The sequence below is a fragment of the Solea solea genome, chromosome 1, assembly GCF_958295425.1.
Source record: "Solea solea chromosome 1, fSolSol10.1, whole genome shotgun sequence".
Taxonomy (NCBI): Eukaryota; Metazoa; Chordata; class Actinopteri; order Pleuronectiformes; family Soleidae; genus Solea; species Solea solea.
The window spans coordinates 7,060,508-7,080,022 of record NC_081134.1 but is presented as its reverse complement, the minus strand read 5'-3'; the positions used below and the strand labels follow the sequence as shown (position 1 = coordinate 7,080,022).

The window sequence follows — 19,515 nt, the reverse complement described above, 5'->3', positions numbered from 1 at the left end:
CTGAACCCTTCATATTTTAAACAGCGTCATGGGAGCATGGAAATGCATCATTTGCCACAAAAACCTACTTCTATGCAGTCAGACATTGGAACAGTGAGGGTGACATCCTCTGCTGAGGGGACCACACTCGTGCACCACCTCGGACACCAGGCCAGCAGACTGGGGGATGGCAATGTGGCTTTCGAGGTGAATGCTCTCTTTGTTACCGAGTGAAGCTTCGCTTTCTATGCCTTTTCACCGCGTTTTTGGGAAAAGTCGATTCCACAGTTTGTTGTTGTTTGCTAAAAGACATCTGCGGTTGAGCGAAATGTCCGTGAGCATCATTTATTTGCCCGCAAAACTCAGTCAGTGTCAACCAGCCAATCAACAGACAGGATGTGAGGCTGTTTTCTTTGAAAATACACACCATGACTAATTCTTGCCCCAACTGGGACAGTTAAACAACACCATAATGAAGTCCATTCCTAAGTGCTCTTTTGATTTAAAGCTTAGCAGACACTTGTTTATAAAGGATGATCAATTGGAGGCGTCTGGGAAAGCTCACCGCGCAGACAGTTTAAGTTTCCACTCCCCCTTATGAGTTGAATGACATTTTATTCAGCTGTGAAGTGAGTGCTGAGATTGTGAAAATCAGATTTATTTGAACAACCTTTTTCCCCCCAAGAGACAAGTCAGTCTAAGCCCTTAGAGCAACCTAGAGATAACAAACAAAGGGCCATCTGGGCTATGAGTTTCAGCTGCTAATAACAGACATCTAGTCTGTTAAATACATCTACTGCTGACCAATAATTCTGGTGGGTCTTATTGTTCGTGTGGTTGGAATAAAATGCTTATTTGTTCTTGACTCAAACCCGTCACGTGATCAAACAGATCTTCTCTGTAAGGAAGTGTGACCTCAGAAGAACACTGTGGAGTCAGCATTAGTCACTCGACTGGAGGACCCACTAACAGTCAGTCGACACTAGTATTAACTGTATACGTCCTGGATATATGACTCCACTTACTGTGATGAATGGCATGAGTCAATGAGGTCTGTTTAAGGCTTCAAGACTGCCTGGAGTGAGTGAGCGCAAGGAGCCATCGCTCTGACTGCTCCACTGTTTTTACACCATTGTTAAAACAGAGAGAAACATCAGGGCCTCCCACTCTAAACTGGCTCAAAGGAGACATGAGCCTCAGAGGACAACAGCACCAACCACAGAAATATTTTACATCCAGTCCAGTGGAGAAGGAAAAAAAAAAACACTGCAGTTTACATTGCACTAATGCTGGTCCTGTCCTTCAGCTGTATACTAACAATAAAGTGAACACAATATAACAGTTACAGGGGGAAATACATTGCCGCAGGAAATAAAATTTAAACCTGAAAACACATACAGTAAAAAGAGCAGAAAAAATAACACTGCTAAAAAAGTTATACAAACACAAGACAGTGGCTCATGTTCATATAAGTTAAATCAAAAACATCTTTTAATTTTTAAGAAAGATACTCAGGACTAGATGTGTTGAGCTAAATTGAGCACAAAACTGAATAAAGCTGTTAATTCCATCAACACTGTACATTGAAAGAACAGGAAATACAGTGTCTGAGCTCTTCATTTAGCAGTGGTCTATTTTAGCTGCTGCACTTTTAAGTGGCAGCAGATGTGAGAGACTTTCAAAATTGGGCAGAGATTTCAGTGGTTTAAAATAGGATGTGATATGGGTTTTTTTAATGACAGCTTTGTCCAATTTCAAACTTCTCTCAGATTCTGGCTGCTAGTTTTGTAACAGAAGGTGGTTTTTAAAAAACATCTCTGCTGTTTGTCTTGTCTTGAACTAGTTGGAAGATCAAATCAGCATCTATTACTCATTCCTGGTGCTGGGATTTAATCCTCGCATACTCTTTTATAACTCAAGTTTCTCCTTCTTGGGTCACATTCTTGGCCTTGATAAGACTCATACTTTACATCAACCAGACAACAGCTTTCTTTTCAACACATTAGCTCAACTACGAATATTTGCCACACCACAATAGATCTTAGAGAAGGCTACTACACTTAGGGGGGTAACATGCCACTTGTGTAATGTGTGTTTGTGCGTTAATGAAGTTTACAAAACTGCAAATTGAGCCTCAATGTTAGGGTTTGCAGAACTAAAAAAAAGAAAAAGGGGAAAAAAGGACCACAGTGCCACCTAGTGGTTGGGTAGCTTTACTGCCAGACCATATTGCAGTCTTCATGGCAGTATTTATGCATTTCATGCTTGAGATTAACATATATATACTCTTCATTATCATTTCAGCTATTGTGTTGGATTGTATCGCCTCTTACTTCCTGTATTGATATTTTGTTATTTTCTTATTTCCTCAACTGATTCCATCTCATGTGACAATCATTCCCAAACCACTGCCATTGTTTACTTTCACATTTGACATTATGACATTTGACTTACGTATTTGGAGTTTTGAAGGGGAGGAAGAATCCTGATGGATTAGGGATTAGGGATGAAAATGAGGGGGATTCGAACTTTGGTAAGGAGACTGAGGAGACAAGAAGTTTGAGCTGCGTTTAAGAACTTTAAATCTTTCAATTAACTCTTATACGTTTGTGACGTTAGGTCCGATCTGAACAAAACTTGCTATGGTTGATGATGGGCCATGGCTGAAGACATCTATGCAAAAACGGTACATTTTGAAAACAGCGCCTCCTGATGGTGGCAGAAAATAAACAAAAAAATCAGCCCCCTTCTCCACAAAAGCATCATCACACAACCAAATTGTCGGTCATCTCTTTTTCCTGTCGAATTCATGATGCACTGGATGATGAGACTGGAAGAATCGTGTCCTCGCCCCTCTCTCCATCTTGGGTCACTAGTGTTTGCAGCTTGCAACAAGCCACTGACTTCTTTGTCTACTGGTTGTTCCAAGTCTGATCTTTACTTTGGGAAACATCTTGTACATCTGTGCCTCACACTTTAGTGTTTTATTTAACTGTTGAATATTTTCCTGCACTAATGTGTGGAGTGTTATCTGGCTGTGATTCATCACATCACCTACCTGAGGCTGAGACAGTCAGAAATATTATCATATTGCTGCTGTTAATGGTACTGCAACACTGTTCAAATAACTATTTCAATAGCACTTTTCAAAACAACTCTACAAAGTGCTTTCCATATTAGAAAAATAAAACCTTTAAGCGTAAAATGGTAAAGACAGAATTAAAAGATACAATGAAAAGCCAGATGAAATAAAATAGTAAAAATAAATCTTTAGTTAAAAGAAGGCATTTTAAAGCAAAGTAGTCTAATGTTCAGTGGCATATTTTTATGCATTAGCCATATTTAGTCTTAGCGGCTAGAAGTAAGGAAGTTGTGAGATGGGGGCAAGTAACAGCATCACCATCCACTGTAGCATTCCCTGCTTTAGAGTACAATTTATTATATTCCCTTTAAAACCTTGTACAAATCCATATAGGATTTGAGTTTTCTGTTTAAGATCAACCTAACACTTGAAGCAGTGTCAAAAGGTGCCAAGTCTACAGTAACAGATCATTGCAATTTGTTTTAAAAGAATTCCACATCTTTAAGTTCAAAGCACTAACTTGCCAAAATAACACTCATCACAGAATCACTGAAAAAATACAAGTCAACCATAAAGTTAAGAACAAAAGTTTTACTTGATATAAAGAAGGCAATAATTACAAGTTTTCAATGTCAAACATTACAGGCTGAAAGTAGCAGTGTCTGTACACCATCACCATCTACAAGTGATGTGATTTACACTAAAAACCTGTCCATTCCAATCCTTTGTTTCAGAGGAAGATACATGCATATCATGACAGGCAGAGTCACAAAATCAGATGGATCCTTATCTGATTTTGGAAACTGCACAGCCATGGTATGCCACTCAGTCAGGATCTGTGGCCAGATTTCCTCACACACAGAGAAGAAGGGGAAGGAAGAAATACCTTGCCATGTTACGAGTCGACTCAATTTACCTTGTTCTCTGTTGTGTGAAGAAGACCCAGCTCATAAAATCTTGACTGATTTAAAAATTGAGCAATTAAATAACTCAAACATCGATGCTGTTGGGTTATGCAGCTTGCGATCTTTTACTGACTGAAACAGGCTGAAATTAGCAGTGTCTGTATTATAGTGTGGTGATGCATCACATGTACACTGTTTTGTCATGTGTGGTTGTGGGTCAGTGGGAACAGGGGGGGTTAAAGTCCATTAAAAAAAAAAAAAAAAAAATCTTGGTGACCATGTCCTGTTGGGCAGAGTGACGTAGCAGCCAATGAGGCATGTGTACAGTTTGGCAAGGTCCAACATCTAACAAAAAAATAAAATAAATAAGAGTCAGCACACTTAGTATTAAGTAAATATGGATTAAACATATTGAGTACCATCTGAAAGAACGTACCTGAAGACATCCCGTGGAAAAGAGGTGGAAAAGGTCGGTTCATCTTGGGCGAAGTCCTCGTTGTAGATGGGTCGGTTCATCTTGGGCGAAGTCCTCGTCATAGAAGGGTCGGTTCATCTTGGGCTAGGTCATCACCGCAGTCATCCGGGACGGGACTTCTCCAGATCGTGGTGTCCAACATGGAGTCCTCTGATCCAGGAACGTGCTGCAGCCTTCATCTCTTTAAAACAAGGACGAATTTGATAAGTCACAAGAAAAAGAAAAAAAGTAAACAAATGACTAATCTTCAGGTAGCTCACCTGGTCAAGTGTGACAGGTCCTCACATCCAGTCAGAGCTCACCGATGGATGCCCTCCCTAACCTATACCTGCCTTTCCTGTCCTACACTGACAGTTACAAGCAATCTTTGTCAGCCATTTGGGATGATGCTAACCCCAATGCCTTGGTTGGCTGAATGGAAAACTGTAAATTCCCAGTTGCCCAGACAAACGTTCCTTCTGATTCTATAGCCTTGCCACAAAAAGTTCCTCTGCTGAAACCCTCATTTTGCTAAGCATGAAATAAATTCCACTTTCCTGTCCTCAGATCTCATTTTCTCTCCCTGCAGCCTTTCAACAGCCATTGCTGTTGTAACATCTGCAAGAGGCAGCAGTTTCACAATTCAGAGCTTCTCGTGTGTTTAGCAAGATGTGGCACCAGAGTATTGACAAAGCAGACACCTTAAAATGCTTGACCCCAATTTAAACAAATGCTTCACCATCTACAAGTGATGTGATGTGATTTACACTACAAACTGTCCATTCCAATCCTTTGTTTCGGAGGAAGATACATGCATATCATGACAGGCAGAGTCACAAAATCAGATGGATCCTTATCTGATTTTGGAAACTGCACAGCCATGGTATGCCACTCAGTCAGGATCTGTGGCCAGATTTCCTCACACACACAGAGAAGAAGGGGAAAGACAAAATGCCTTACCATGTTACGAGTCGACTCAATTTACCTTGTTCTCTGTTGTGTGAAGAAGACCCAGCTCATAAAATCTTGACTGATTTAAAAATTGAGCAATTAAATAACTCAAACATCAATGCTGTTGGGTCATGCAGAGAGCTTGCGATCTTTTGCATGGTTTCCCAAACATTTAGAGGTCAGGTTACTGACCCCAAGAATGTCAAATTCAATGATTTTCTGTCCTAAACTGATGAACCATTTGGGTAAATTAGATCAAGCATTTAAAAGGTGTTTACATTGTTAGTAGTCTAATGATACTTCTTACCCAACACATGAAGACGCAGTGAATCAGGATACGGCTACCTTTAGCAGATGAAACAGCAGCAGTGGGTGGTGGAAGGCTGCAGGGAGAAAAAAATTTATATGAAGACAAGTTGGAGGAATCATTTAATGCATAGCTCAGCAAGAGTTAAAGCAGAGAGAAACTTTAGGGCAAGACTACAAAAATCAGAGGAGGAACTTCGCCAACACATCTAAGAGATAGCAGTTTCTCATGCAACCAACTAACCAAGATTGGGATTAAGCATCTTCCTAATGACTACAAGCTGCCTAAATTGTGAAATTTGAAAGAAAGTCATGGGTAATAAGACTACAGACACTTGTTCGCTGAAATAGCTAGTATATGGTGAGGTGTTAACCCTATGATCTATCAAAAATCCCACTTTGGGCAAGCCATAAAGTCCTATCATTTCAACCAGCTGCCAGCTTCGCAAAAATAAGAGGCAAAAGACCACGTTTACATGATCACTGTTAACTACAAAGCTCCAGACACCAAGTCAATCCAAGAAACAAATCAAATAAAGAAAAATACATTAAAAAGCTGCAGCTGCTCACTCCTGCTACAAAGAGGGTACTTGCACAGAAGTCTTTAACATTAAACCAAATTATGTCTGATTTCTGTCTTAATTCAGCCCACAGAATAAAAGCTTTATTTCAAGTCATCGTAATGAAAGATAAAAAGTTCGAACATTTGGCGCAACTTTCACTTAAACAATCCGAGTTGTCTCTCTGCCAGGTTTGTGTCCTCCTAAAGAAAAGAAACGCGCTCTAATCCTGCAACCTACAATCTAATTTATGAAAGAAACTATGCAAGATAGCCCTGCATCCCTAAGGCGAGTAACGTATAGTTTTGCAGGGGAAGATAAAAATCCCCTGCTGGGAGGCCTCCCAACATGACGCACAAAAAGACTATGAACACAAACAGGTTCAACTCCTTTAGAGGGAAATAAACTTGGCAGCGTGAGACAAGTCAGCATTAATATTGAATTCGATTTCAGTTAGCGACTACAAAGGCTGATGGCAGTGCGTAAAGTTTAAGACTTAAATGGATATCAAAAGTGTGCCAAAAAATGCCAGATTTAAAGTATATCATAACATTATCCATGGGCTGAATAACACCTACAATCTAATGTGACTACACTTGCATATAAATCAAATGTTTAGCTTCATAATCAAATCAGGAACCAGTTATCTTATCAAAGCAATTACCAGTTGAGAATAAAGGAAGACCTGGTCCAGCTCATCATAATCAATTACTAAATTTTTACAGCACTTTGAAAGAACTTTAAACAAGCTACAGTAAACTGATGCATTTACTACATGATACATCAGCTTCCACGTTTGTCAACAGTCCAAGTTGCAACTATGATACCTGAGATTCAAGACCAATATTACATTTTAAAGCCATTTCAAAATAAGGTACCAGAATTTCCTGCTGAAATCAGACGCCTCAAGACTAATCAACTTTAAAATCATCCACTTAAGTTGAGACCAAAATGTGACTAAATCCGACACACAGGACAGACAGAGACAGAGACAGAGAGAGAGAGAGAGAGAGAGAGAGAGAGAGAGAGAGAGAGAGAGAGAGAGGCCATGACGGCAGTCTTGGCATGCGTCAGTGTGTAAATAAAGGCCTTTGCACTCAATAACGCAAAACAAAAAAATGTGTCAGGCATTGTAAATGTTTAGATGCAAATTAACTTTATAAATTGAGTGGACACGATTTACCCACAAGGATCATGTGGCAAAGGCCTTTAATACTTACCTGAAAGGTAAACATTTTACCTGTTTTTGAAATAATTTGAATTTGCTTGATGTCTAATTGGTGTGCATCTTGCCAGTCTTGCAGCATAAATTTTGTTCACCTTTCTGGTGCAGTAAAGTCAATTGGAGTGTTAGTCTTGGTCCAAAGGTCAGTCCGTCAGTCATCCCACACACACACACTCAACCAGGAAAACCTAGTAGTAAAAACTGATCAGAAATGATAGACTGGCATAAACACCAAGACGAAGTACAGTCATGACACAGTGGCCATGAAGATCAAGATGCAGGTATAGTAATGGCACGGCGGCCAAGCAAGAAAGAAAATCTGCATTTTCCATTTGAAATTTTAACGCAACTAAAACGCAATCTAATTAAGATGGACATGCAGGGATGTCGGTGCTCCTCTTGACTGATGCTAGAAGGAAAGTACAGGTTAGTTCACTTACTGTGCATGGACGCGGAAGGCACCCATGTTTGCCTATGTAAAATGACTATACGCGCAAGGCCAGACGTACAATAACACAAGTAGGCTACGAAGGCGCGGGCACAGTTAGCAATCATGGCCTACTTGCATTAAGGGACGTATGGCCATACAAAGGCAATGGCACCACTGCCATCCAAAGCCAGGTACAGTGTTTGTAAATGACCAGGATCTACTTTAACATTCGAGGGCTAACGGTAGATTAATGACCACGAAGGAAAAAAGAAAAAAGAAAAAAAAAAAGGCACAGAGGCCAAGAAGTCTAAGCCTTGTGACAGAGTGTACAAGGCACAACATTAATTTTTCACCATATCAACTGTAATGTGAACTGCTGAACATAATCATATTCTAAGACTATCTTAACTATTCAATCCAGGCATTTTAGTCACACACAACCCACTCATTCAGAGAGAGAATTTCAAAAACTTCATCAGTCACCTACTTCTTCAAATCACTCGCTCAGCAGTTCCACAAAAATATAACCAACACGGACCAGATTTCAGACCACCAATAAAGTGGACAGGAATATACAAAACCAACCTGTGGCAAATGCTCCATGTACAACCCTCAGCTATTTGACAGACGGAAAGCAGGAGAATAGAAAGAGCGTGGTCATGTTGGACAATGCAGAGAGATGTAGGCACAGCAGCGAAGAAAGAGTGGGGACACAGCGGCCACCCAGAATTTAATCAGGACACCTACTATTTGACGATCTTCTTGAAGTTCAATCTGGGGGGGGGGACAAAAAAATGTTTGAGTCCAGTCTCCAGCCTTGACAATGTTCAATGTTCATACAATGTGTAAAATAACTAGGTAAGGTGCTCTAGAATGTGTGTAATAATGAATTAAATGTGTCATTAAATAATAGGAAGGAAGATTCTGCACATGCACTCATACATGGCTGTGTTGTGTGATAGTGTATCACAGCGCCACCTAGCCGCCTGGCATGCATACCCAATCGAATTCCACACACTTTTGCGTCACTGTATGCACGCTCGTCTAAACGCAGAATAAAAAGTGAAGACAGGACGCCACTTTTGAGTCTTCTGTTCAGACCGTCATCATGTAAACGTAGCCTTAAAATCGCCCATCAAAGTCAGTAGGCGGGGCTAACACTGATCGAGTCTGATTCATTGCTTTGGTCTTAAGTAGCATGGCAGCCATGTATCCCAACATAGCAGCAGAGAAAAATATAAACCTGAAATAATTATTTTTCTTAGTCCCCGAACGCAGTTTTAAGATCATTTGAGGCGAGAAATTAGTCATTTAGAATTCAAATATGTGGTTTGTGTATTAAGATATGACGTATTTATAGTTTGGCAGCGACGGTATTGGAGGTGATCAGCTTTGCCTCAGTGGACGCTCGCTGCTTACAGTGTCCGGCTCAGATCATTGAGTAACGCTGCTCTGCTCTAATTAAATGTGTCATTAATTAATTAAATACATTAAATTAATTGATGACACATTTAATTAATTACACATTTAATTAGTTATTTAATGATGTATTTATTTATTTAATTTTGGCCCTTTCGGTCCTCCACAGAAACATTGCTGCCAGCACAAATTCTATTCTAACAGTGAAACAAAGAAATTAACATAATCACAAGTGATAGAATTAAGTTGATTACAATTTAAGGAATGCCTTTTAAGTTCAAGTATAGAAATGTCAGTACCTCATACAGCCACCCTCTTTAAAAACACAAAAAAAACTTATACTACACATGTGTTAAATACATTATGAAAATTAGCCATAACATTTTCAATGATGTAGTAAATTATCTCTAAAAAGGTGTCACTCACCTTTTTTTGACAGCCTCAGACTTTTGTATATGGCGGGTCCGACCAGGTCTCCTTGAGCAGGAAGCAGGTTGTTCCTTTAAAAAAAAAAAAGTTTGTGTTTTAATGACTACATTAAAAGTTCAGAATTATAAAAGACATGTATAACACTGAATCTGTTTCTAAACATTTAACATAAAAGTCTTTCCAGTGAAAAACTCAATAGTAATGACCATGAGTGGAACAGTGAGTTAACTGTTTTTTTACCTTGTTTTTACTCTTGTTTTGTCTATTTTGATAATGGATTGGTTTAAGTGTTTGAGTTTCAAATTGTTTATTAAATTAATTGTTAAATGTGAATATTTCCTTATTTCTTTGCTCAATTCAAGCAATCATTGAATTTAGAAACAGTGAACAACATTTAACATTTTATGGACCAAATGTAAAAATACTGTATAATAAATAATTATTATTACTTGTTTAAACTAAAAACGCAATAATTCAAATTATTGGATTATATTTGTAATATTCCTATTAAAATCATTTGAATTATTACATGTTTAGTTTAAACAAGTAATAATTCAAATGATTGTATTATATTAGTAATATTCCTATTAAAGTCATTTGAATTATTACATGTTTAGTTTAAACAGGTTATAATTTAAATTATTGGATTGTATTAGTAATATTCCCATTATTAGAGTATACATACATCTCATGCCATTCTGTATCATGAGTTTTAGTAGCCCATATATTGATTTAACAGAAATACCTTGTGTGTATGTATTCATTGCACCTTTCTGTTCTGTTTAATGTTATTTGAAGCCCATGGTTATAATTATTAATACATATGCGGTGTCATAATAACTACATCTCTGACGTTTATAACAAACCAAACCGTTTGAAAATCGGTAGAAAATCGAGCAAGTTATGGTTATTTAAAAAGTCCATGTACCACTACAACACATGTTATGGGTGAGCTGACTGTGGCAAGATGGCCGCCCTGTGCGGACGTTCGACATCTACCCTTTATATATCGTTATATATCTATGGTCACCATTAAGATAACTTGACAAAAGTTACTCACCATTCTGGACAGGCCACCAATCTGGACCAGGTCGAACACGCCATCCTGGAGCGGCCTTGCTGCGGTTCTATACAGGAGCTGATGCACGACCACCTTTTCGGCGTCTGACGTCACGCCACGGTAGTTTTCTCTTTTTTTCTCTTCTTTTTTTAAAGTTCCCTCCTTCTTTTTTGAGATTTTATGGCGGTTGGTGCATTACCGCCACAAGTTCTCCCGGCGGTAAGTTCTCCCACAACTGTTCCCTCCCCGGAACAGTTTCAGTAGTTAAGCAGCGGCACTTTTTTTGCGTCTTTTTTTTCGTTCCACAGCTCGTGCAGCTTCTCTTCAAAGTAACATCGCGGAACTGTTGGCTGGATGAAGATTAAATATGAGGGAGAGGAGGAAGCAATCAGCGGTCATCAGCTGATTGAAAAACACCTACGTGAAGACGAGCAGGTGTGTGGTGTCACCAATCAATCCGTCTCCCTTTTAAATGCTTCTTCTACTTTTCTGAGGTTTATGGCGGTTGGCAAACAACGATTTGGTGCATTACCGCCACCATCTGGTATGGAGTGTGTATCGAAATGTTGATCTAACTGAACTATAAAATAAATGAATCATCATTTTTTTTAAGATCATTTGAGGCGAGAAATGAGTCATTTAGAATTTAAACATGTGGTTTGTGTATTACGAAATTACGTATTTATAGTTTGGCAGCGACGTTTCTGCCAGCTCCGTCTCTGCGGACGCTCGGCGCTCACTGTGCCAGGCGCAGAGCAGCGTTACCTAGGCCTGTCCTGATGTCACTGTCATTAGATGCTTGGGGTGATCGAGAGATTTGTTGTTGACGTGTTATTTTGTTTTGTTTGTTTGTTTTGTTAGAAACGTTTTGACCTAAAAGTGTGTATATTATTAATGTTTTATTTATTTGAACTTTGAATTTTTTTCAAAATATACTTAACGTATTTATATGTTATTTATGTCTACGTGTTATGTGATCTACTGATTCCAAAAGCGACGCTGAATACTAGTTTTCTGGTACCTTACTCTTTTACGTACTGTTTTGTAACAACTAGTGTGTTCAATAAAGTTTACATTTACAAAAAAGGGCGGCTTGGTGTCGCCGGGTGATGACGTCAGTGTTTGGGTTTACGTTATGGCGGCTCATGCTAGCGAGCTTGAGGTTGCAAAGAAAAATCTCACAGATGCAATTGGAGATAATGTCAAACAGTAAGAAAAACCGTGTCATTTCACATTTTCCTTTCTCAGCATTGATGTATGATTTTTCTTCTTGGTTTTTCGTCAAAGTGCATCTTCGTTTATGCAGTAACTTGCCTGCTAGGATCTGTGAACGTTTCCTGTGTCCAGTAGCTTGTCTTCTGTTTAAGTGTGTTCTCGGGGTGAGATGATACACAAACCACGTGTATTTTGTATATTTATTTTAAAATGGTGTTGTGGTTTTCTGGTAAAGAGAAGAGATGGACAAGTGTACATTCATTTGCGTCAGTCTTAGACGATATATAGGTGGTGTACTGGGAGAGGGACCCCGCCTCTGTGGCTTTTCCTAAGGTTAACCCCAATTTTCCCTGTTAAAATGTTTTTTGTTTAGCTGTCAGGGTCTAAGCTCTTCAACGCAAACCGTATTTATAATGTTGAGCTATTTATAATGTTGAATAGTGTCTTGACTTGACTATATAGATGTGTGTCTGTAAAATGTCCCTTTTGTGCTTTCAAAAATCAGATAAAGGTTTCTCAGATCTCAGTGTGTTGTAAAGGTTGTTTAGATTCTCTAGGGTTATTTAAACCTGGTTTTCCAAGTGATTTTCAGACACATTTTCACAACAGTAAAATCAGCAGTAAAGTTATTGTCAAATTCTCTTGTTGATGTTTTTTTCTTTTCTTTGTGCAGTTACTGGGCAAACCTGAAACTATGGTTTAAACAAAAGATCAGTAAAGAGGAGTTTGACGTTGAGGCCCGTCGTCTATTGGCACAGGAGAATGGTTCGTATTCTGGAAAATCTTCATTCATATTGTCTTAAATGGAGTTTGTGCATGCGTGTTTAAATTGTCCATACGTGTGAGAGTGAATGGTTGTTTGTCTCTATGTGGCCCGATGATGGACTGGTGACCTGTCCAGGGTGTACCCCGCCTTTTACCCTATGCCAGCATCTCCCGTGACCTCATGTGGAGGATAAAGCAGTAGGACATGAATAAATGGTGCTATATTGAAAAGTGTCACTTATTTTGTATTTCGCTTGTCCTTTCTCTGCAGTTCATGTTCACAATGATTTTCTCCTGGCCATTCTCACACGCTGCCAGATCATCGTCTCCACACCTGGTAAGATAGTTTTATTTCATATTCTAGTGTCTCTGTAGCTGCATATGAAATATCAAACCACATCATGAATACACCTAAAAGAAGGCAAACTGTGAAGTAATTAATAGATTAAGTTCTTTCAGTTATGTCCAACATGTATGCACGTTAAATAAACTCAAATCAATAAAAAGAGAAAGAAACGGTGTTGGTGATTTACTGAAAATAAATATTAGTAATAATAAAAGTGTTAAGGAAAATGTTTTTAAAAAAGTGGATGCATCTGGTGTTGTTTTCAATTTTGTCCACTAGAGGGCACTGGGCCATTACTGTGGCAGGGTGGCTCTGCTTCAAAACCTGGCAAACCAAAAGGGAAGAAGAAATGTTCCTCTAGACAGAAATTTGATGTAAGTAGAAAAGTATAAAATGGCTAATTTACCCCAACAGCTCTTTGGTATTTTTAAGTCAATAATTAAACTTTAGATGTCTGAATGTATGACTTCTTTATTTGATTGTTTGTATATCCTCTTCACATCTTTTCCAGCATCGGTTCCAGCCGCAGAACCCACTGAGTGCCGCTCAGCCCTTCAGTCCACGAGAGACAGGAGGTGAGGAGGAGGAGCTGCGTCTCAGTGCTCACACTCTGCTGCTGCCCACACGAGGTCAGCTTGAGGCCCGGATGATGGTGACTGCATTTGAGCTGGGCTTAGACAACATAACAGACGATGCCGTCGGCACCATGGTCTATGCTGTTGAGGTGTGTGGGAACCTGTCTACAGGATATTATTGTGTGGGAATTAATTGAACTGGATACTTTTAACTTCCACTAGTCTGTATGTGACTAATATATCCTCTTACAGGTTAACAACAAAGAGTATATGATGAGGTGACTAAATATTTAGAAAGCTGTAATCACAGAAAAAAAGTATTTAAAATCAAGCAAGTATCTATATTTTGCCTTTTTTCGTAAGAATTAATGTCTAGCACAGATTCGGAGAAACATGGTGCAACTTATTTTACTATATATATATATACTTTATATTGCTCGACAGTCTGTTGTTGAAATGTTTGAGCCACCCTGAAAATACATTTTATATGTATTGCTCATATTCATATTCCTTGGTGGGCTTTAGAATTTGTTCATGGTACAACTACCTCTGTCTGTAGACTTCCTGTTAGTAAGGAACATTCCCATAAAAACCTTTTAACAAGGAAAAAGGAAATAAATGTATAATAAAGATTTAGAAGAGCCAACTCAAGGACAGACAAATGTGCAGTAGATGTTCTACATAGATGTACAGAGCAGGATGTGTGCAGAGGATTGTAGAGCTTTATCTTCTTCACCACTTTCTGTTTGCAGATAGGGCAACACTTTACTTACAGCTACGATTTATTTCAGCACCACTTAAAAGATGTCCTGACCGCTGTCATAACCAGGAGGAAGGCATATCGCTTACGGGATGGTCATTTTCCTTATGCGTTTGGCAGTGATGTCACGCCACAGCCTTATCTGAAAAACAGCTTGGCTGCTTACCAAAGTGTTAATGAATGGTAGGTCACTCTCTCTAGTTTATATACTATATAGCGTATATTCAATAAGTGATTATAAATGTTTATAGCCAATTATTTTCCTGCAGTCCTCCTCCAAGTGCTTCCCTCCCTGCTGGTCCACCGCCTCAAGTATCACCAGATGAGGCTGAGCAACAAGCTGTCCACTTATTGGCTTGTTCTGCTGACAGTCTTCCGGCACCCCTTTCTCCAATCAGCCTGTTTGATCTCCTGGAGGCTTTACAGGTAAGGCAAATGTCCTCAGTGCCTTATATAACCGGAGGAACTTAAATAATAGGTCATCATAATAGTAAAGCATTTAGACATATTATGTATATAACTCATAACTGAGCATTGAGAACTAATGACTGCACAGAGCTGCAGATTTGGATCAGGAACTAAATATGAATCAGTGAATGTAAATCTGTTTTCTACTTGGTGAATAGTTTTTTTTAAATGTTTTTTTAAATGATTGTGTATAATATAAAGTTCTAGCCATAACTTGGATGTAATAGATGTAATGTAAAGATAATCCAGCACTAATAATTACTTATCCCACTTAAGTAATCTATGCTATTTTAAGTCATTGGCAACATAAAATTAATCATTTTGGGTCAGTGAGTTGAGACAACTGAATTATTAATCCTAAATATTATCAGTAGTTGCTTCTATTGTCTGTGGAAAAAAGAAAACTACATTGAGATTTGATGTTAAAAATATCAAGCAAGTTCTGTTGCCTCATAAAATGACCTGGATGAATGAGAACCCTCACAGACATGGACTTTATACAGTATAAAAATGTTGAATATGGTTCATTATTTGTAATTGTAAACTTTACGTCAGGGATAATACCGGTAATGGTCAGTGAACATTGTATTTATAATTTTCTGTAAAATAGTCACAGAATTACAATTAAAGATTGAACATCGTACTTGTTACTAGTGGTAAGTATTGAAATTCGTTTTCATGCTTAAATATATGTATAACATTTGTGTGCTGTAGGTTCACCATGGTGTGATGCCCTCCCACACCATGTACGCCCTCAACATGGAGCGCATCCTGTCACGGCTGTGGCACCCCAGCCACGAAGAACTAGAGCAAGACCATGTTCACCGGCAACGCCTCGCTGCTAAAGAAGGCGTGTACGTCAGCTGAGAGCTAACGGGACAGGACTGTATATAAACTTAACATATCATCAGGAACCAGACAACAAAAATGAATCCTCAAACTGAAAATGACACACAGCAGTGTGTTTAAAAATGGAAATGATTTTATTTTCACAGGTAATGGATGACTATAGCAAGATTAAAGGAAATAGTTGCACATTGGGAAGTCAGTTCAGGCTAATAGGCATTAGCTGGCAGCATGTGTTGCCCATCAGGCATTTTGGCAGTTGACCAGTCATCAATGAGACTTCTGTCATAAAATGAGGATCTAATTGTGTTCATGATAATATTAGTGTTTCAATTTAGAGCAGCTACAAGCATTGGGCAAGAAAAGTAAGGTTCTGGCCCAGGTTGCGCAGTGTGTGCAATTCAGCTTGTGGAAGTTTATACCTCGTTTCTCACTGAAGTTGGGAATAATACAATGATTTGAACAGACGAATAAGAATGATTAACGACGGATAAAGTTCCTATAATGTTTTTTACAGGAAAAGCACAGGTGTTGCAGATAACGTTAATGACAACTTTGTTCTCTGGTAGTCGCTCTGTGACTGTGAGCCAGCATGAACCCTGACTGAGGAAGCTAATTGGAACTCGGCCGCAGCTGAACGATTTTCTGCTAGATAATGCAATTGCGGTTGGATTTGTGGTATAATTTAGTAAAAATCATGGTTCAGTTCAATATTCATTGTGCAACATATTTATAATGTTATTGAGCTTTACCACGGGCACAGATGACTTTACAGTTATTGTTTCCAACATGTATCTTATATATATATATATAATAAATGTTTTGCCACAAGGAAAGAACCAAAATAGAAGAATTGCAATACTTGCAGCCCTTCTAATTTCTTTGTGTCAAAATGTGATTTGGATTTTTAAAAAAATAGATTAACTCTTCAGCTGTAAACTCAGCCATCGTTAATGATTATTTTTTACACCTGTGCCTTTCCTCATGTGACCTGTCAAAATGGCTGCCGCAAAAAAGGCCCATTAACCTTGATCATTTAAACAACTTTCAGATGTGTAACTCAGTGTTGGTGGTCCGCAGAGAGCACACCTCCCAATCTGTTCGACTTGTCTAAGTTCAGGTTAAAACGTGTATAAATTTGTATCTTTTTCTACACAAAGTTTGTTTGTATTTTATTTTACAGATAGTACTTGATGAAATAAATAAAGTACATCTTGTTTTATACAAAATATCTCTACAGCCTATATATTTTTTTCTTTTAATCTGTGTCTTAATCCACTCTTAAACCATGCCTGGCCTTTTCCTTTCATCTGTTTCTTCTTTTGGGAGTCTCCAGCAGCTGTAGTGTAGTGGGAGGACAGTCACTCAGGACCCTCTGCCTTATTTGGCTGTGTGGCTCACTTCCGCCACCTCGCTGTCCAATCAGAGGCTGTGTGGATCCACCAGCCATTGTGCGCGCGCCGCCCTCTGCTCTGGTGACTCAATATCCCGTCCGCCCATTTCCCCTCAATAACAAGCACTCCAATAAAAAAAAAAAAAAAAAAAAAGACTGTTGAATTATCTGATCGTACACCTCCCACTCCCCAAGTACTGACGCATCACGCGTGTCCAACATGTTTATTTTGACATATTTACAGTCTAAGTGCTCAAAAATACAGCGTACAAATATTATTACAAAGTGTTATTTCAGGTTTAACATTAGTTACACCTATATGACAAAGCTGTATGAACACAAGGGTTAAGAAAGTAAGGCAGTTTCTTTTTTTTTGTCAGTAAACGCTACACACACCTATATAGTCCTTGCGTAAAAAGGTGTGAAACTGTTTCAAAGTGTTAAATCGCTGGTGGGATACTCGGTGCTTGTCTCACATCTATGTGCATACATTGACAACATATTTATCATAAACGTGATATAGTGGCAGATTTCCAGCACATGGCCTTGGTCACTGTTTTCTCCAGTTATTCCCACACAAGCTCAGAGAGTCCAGTCAGGATGGAAGACTGTTTGAGGCCAAAATCTGACAGTAAGACCGTGGCAGATTAAACGGACACCTGCCATGTTTCCTTGGCTGAAGACAACATACATTTTGTCGTTTGGGGTGGAAAAAAAGAAACAGGCAAAAGTCATGTGAAAAAAAAGGTGTAATATGAGCAAATGTTTCCTCTGAGCGTCCGTGCAATACGTTTCATGGCCTCCATTCCTTTTATTTCATTACATTGACCTATATTGCGTGTATCTTGTCACCACGCAGCCTGAGCAGATAATTTGGTGGAAACATTACATGAGAGTCATTTTTTTAAGGCCAATTTAAGCTGCATTTGGTCCCCAAGAAATGTCCCTTGGTTATTATTTTCCCTTTCTAATAAGCTTGGAGCTGCTGCGTCAAAATGAGCTGGCAGCCGCTGTTGACGTGGTCCATGACCTTTTGTTTGAGAAGAGCCAGTTCGTCACGGAGGACATTGGCGGAGGAAACCAACTCTGTGTTTTGGTTCTTCAGATTTTTGACCCTGTCCTCCAGCCGGGAGATCCTCTCCAGCTTCCTTTTCCGGCACTTGGACGCGGCCACCCTGTTCCGCATGCGCTTCCTCTCCGCTTTGATGCGCTCCTGGCTCTCCATGTCGATGGGGGAGAGTGGCGGAGTGTCGCCGGACATCTCGGGCACCGTCTGCGGCTCCTCTTTGAGAGGGTGTAGCCGCGAGTGCTGCTGCGCTCCCGTCAGCTGGTGGTCCATGTGGTTGTGGGGCGGTGGTGGAGCAGCTGGGTAGCCCGTGGGTGGGTGCCTCTCGCCGGCAGGTGCACACGCGGAGCCTCCAGCTCGGTTAAAAGAGCCCAGGTTGGTGTATTCAGGCGGCTCGCTGCGCGGCGCGCAGCTGTAGGGAATCCCGCCGCCGCCCTCGGACGCAGCAGTGCCGGATGCTGCGCCGGTGGCGGCGTTGCTGCTCTGTGATTCAGTGTGAACCACCGGGGGCTGCTGCTGGTAGTGGAGCTCAGCCAAAGCCCTGACAAAGCCCTCAGCGAAGCCCTCCTGCTCGTCTGTGATATTCTTAGGACAGACGAACTGGGTGGGAGTGGGAGTCGTGAGTCCCGTGCAGGACTGGATGATCAGTCTCTCCAGCTCAGGCGAGGCCAGCTTCAGCAAACCCACATCAGGGGACGTCAGGATGTCCATAGCCTTGGCGCCCAGCTGCGGTTTGAAGTTTTTCGGGTCGTTGAGGTTCAGAGTCATGGTCTGTTTCAGGGTTTTGGGGTTGAATCCAAACACCGTGGCTCCGTCATGCTGCGCGTTCGAAGCCTTCACGGCTTCGTCGTAGAAAGTCGCTTCCATTTTTCTGGACATAAAGTTTTTTTTAATCACCTTGAAGAAAAATGTCCTTTCCCTTTTTCAGAAAAATAAAGAATGAACTGGACAGTTCACATGTGTTCTGTGACTCCAGATCTCTGAACTGTCTTGTAATAGAGTCCGCCTATTGTTGAAGTTCAACTCACTTGACAACTTCAGTGTCCTGAGAAAACTTTTCTCCTATGACGCGCGCGTTCGCCAACAAACGTCGTCGTTCGTCCGAGGAGCCTCCGTGTTTTCACACCTCAAATATCCTCATCTGATTGATCCTCGTTCCTTAAAACAACAAACGGTGCCGGAATAAAGGATAATACTTTCTATCACTTCCAACGTGGAGACGAACTTTATCCACCTCGAAGCTGCAGCGCCACTGAAAATAACAATGATGTCATTTCTACG

The 19,515-nt window shown here is 39.9% G+C and overlaps 2 protein-coding genes and 1 long non-coding RNA gene across 3 annotated transcripts; 1 reads left to right on the top strand and 2 right to left on the bottom strand.

The window, feature by feature from the left end:
• Positions 1-3,637: 3,637 nt before the first annotated feature.
• Positions 3,638-11,273, bottom strand: LOC131468191 (uncharacterized). The gene is made up of 5 exons (XR_009241687.1): positions 10,801-11,273; positions 9,738-9,811; positions 4,702-8,666; positions 4,403-4,622; positions 3,638-4,311 (listed from the first exon to the last, which is right to left on the bottom strand). It is a non-coding gene; the product is annotated as an uncharacterized LOC131468191 (long non-coding RNA).
• Positions 11,274-11,897: 624 nt separating this feature from the next.
• On the top strand, positions 11,898-16,577 carry tada1 (transcriptional adaptor 1). Its single transcript, XM_058635814.1, has 8 exons — positions 11,898-12,009; positions 12,689-12,780; positions 13,052-13,117; positions 13,406-13,500; positions 13,638-13,850; positions 14,493-14,644; positions 14,731-14,887; positions 15,644-16,577. Exons 1-8 carry the CDS (start codon positions 11,936-11,938, stop codon positions 15,794-15,796), a joined length of 1,002 nt encoding a protein of 333 aa, XP_058491797.1. The 5' UTR covers positions 11,898-11,935; the 3' UTR covers positions 15,797-16,577.
• An 800-nt stretch (positions 16,578-17,377) lies between these two features.
• On the bottom strand, positions 17,378-19,512 carry LOC131472824 (transcription factor Jun-like). Its single transcript, XM_058650286.1, has one exon. The coding sequence runs from the start codon at positions 19,111-19,113 to the stop codon at positions 18,136-18,138; it is 978 nt and encodes a 325-aa protein (XP_058506269.1). The 5' UTR covers positions 19,114-19,512; the 3' UTR covers positions 17,378-18,135.
• Positions 19,513-19,515: the final 3 nt, after the last annotated feature.

Bases quoted from the DNA above. Each gene is read 5' to 3' on its own strand.
- tada1 (XM_058635814.1), top strand. From the start codon at position 11,936: ATGGCGGCTCATGCTAGCGAGCTTGAGGTTGCAAAGAAAAATCTCACA. The intron at 13,118-13,405 runs GTAAGATAGTTT...TTTGTCCACTAG, and splicing joins GATCATCGTCTCCACACCTG to AGGGCACTGGGCCATTACTG. The intron at 14,888-15,643 runs GTAAGGCAAATG...TGTGTGCTGTAG, and splicing joins ATCTCCTGGAGGCTTTACAG to GTTCACCATGGTGTGATGCC.
- LOC131472824 (XM_058650286.1), bottom strand. From the start codon at position 19,113: ATGTCCAGAAAAATGGAAGCGACTTTCTACGACGAAGCCGTGAAGGCT.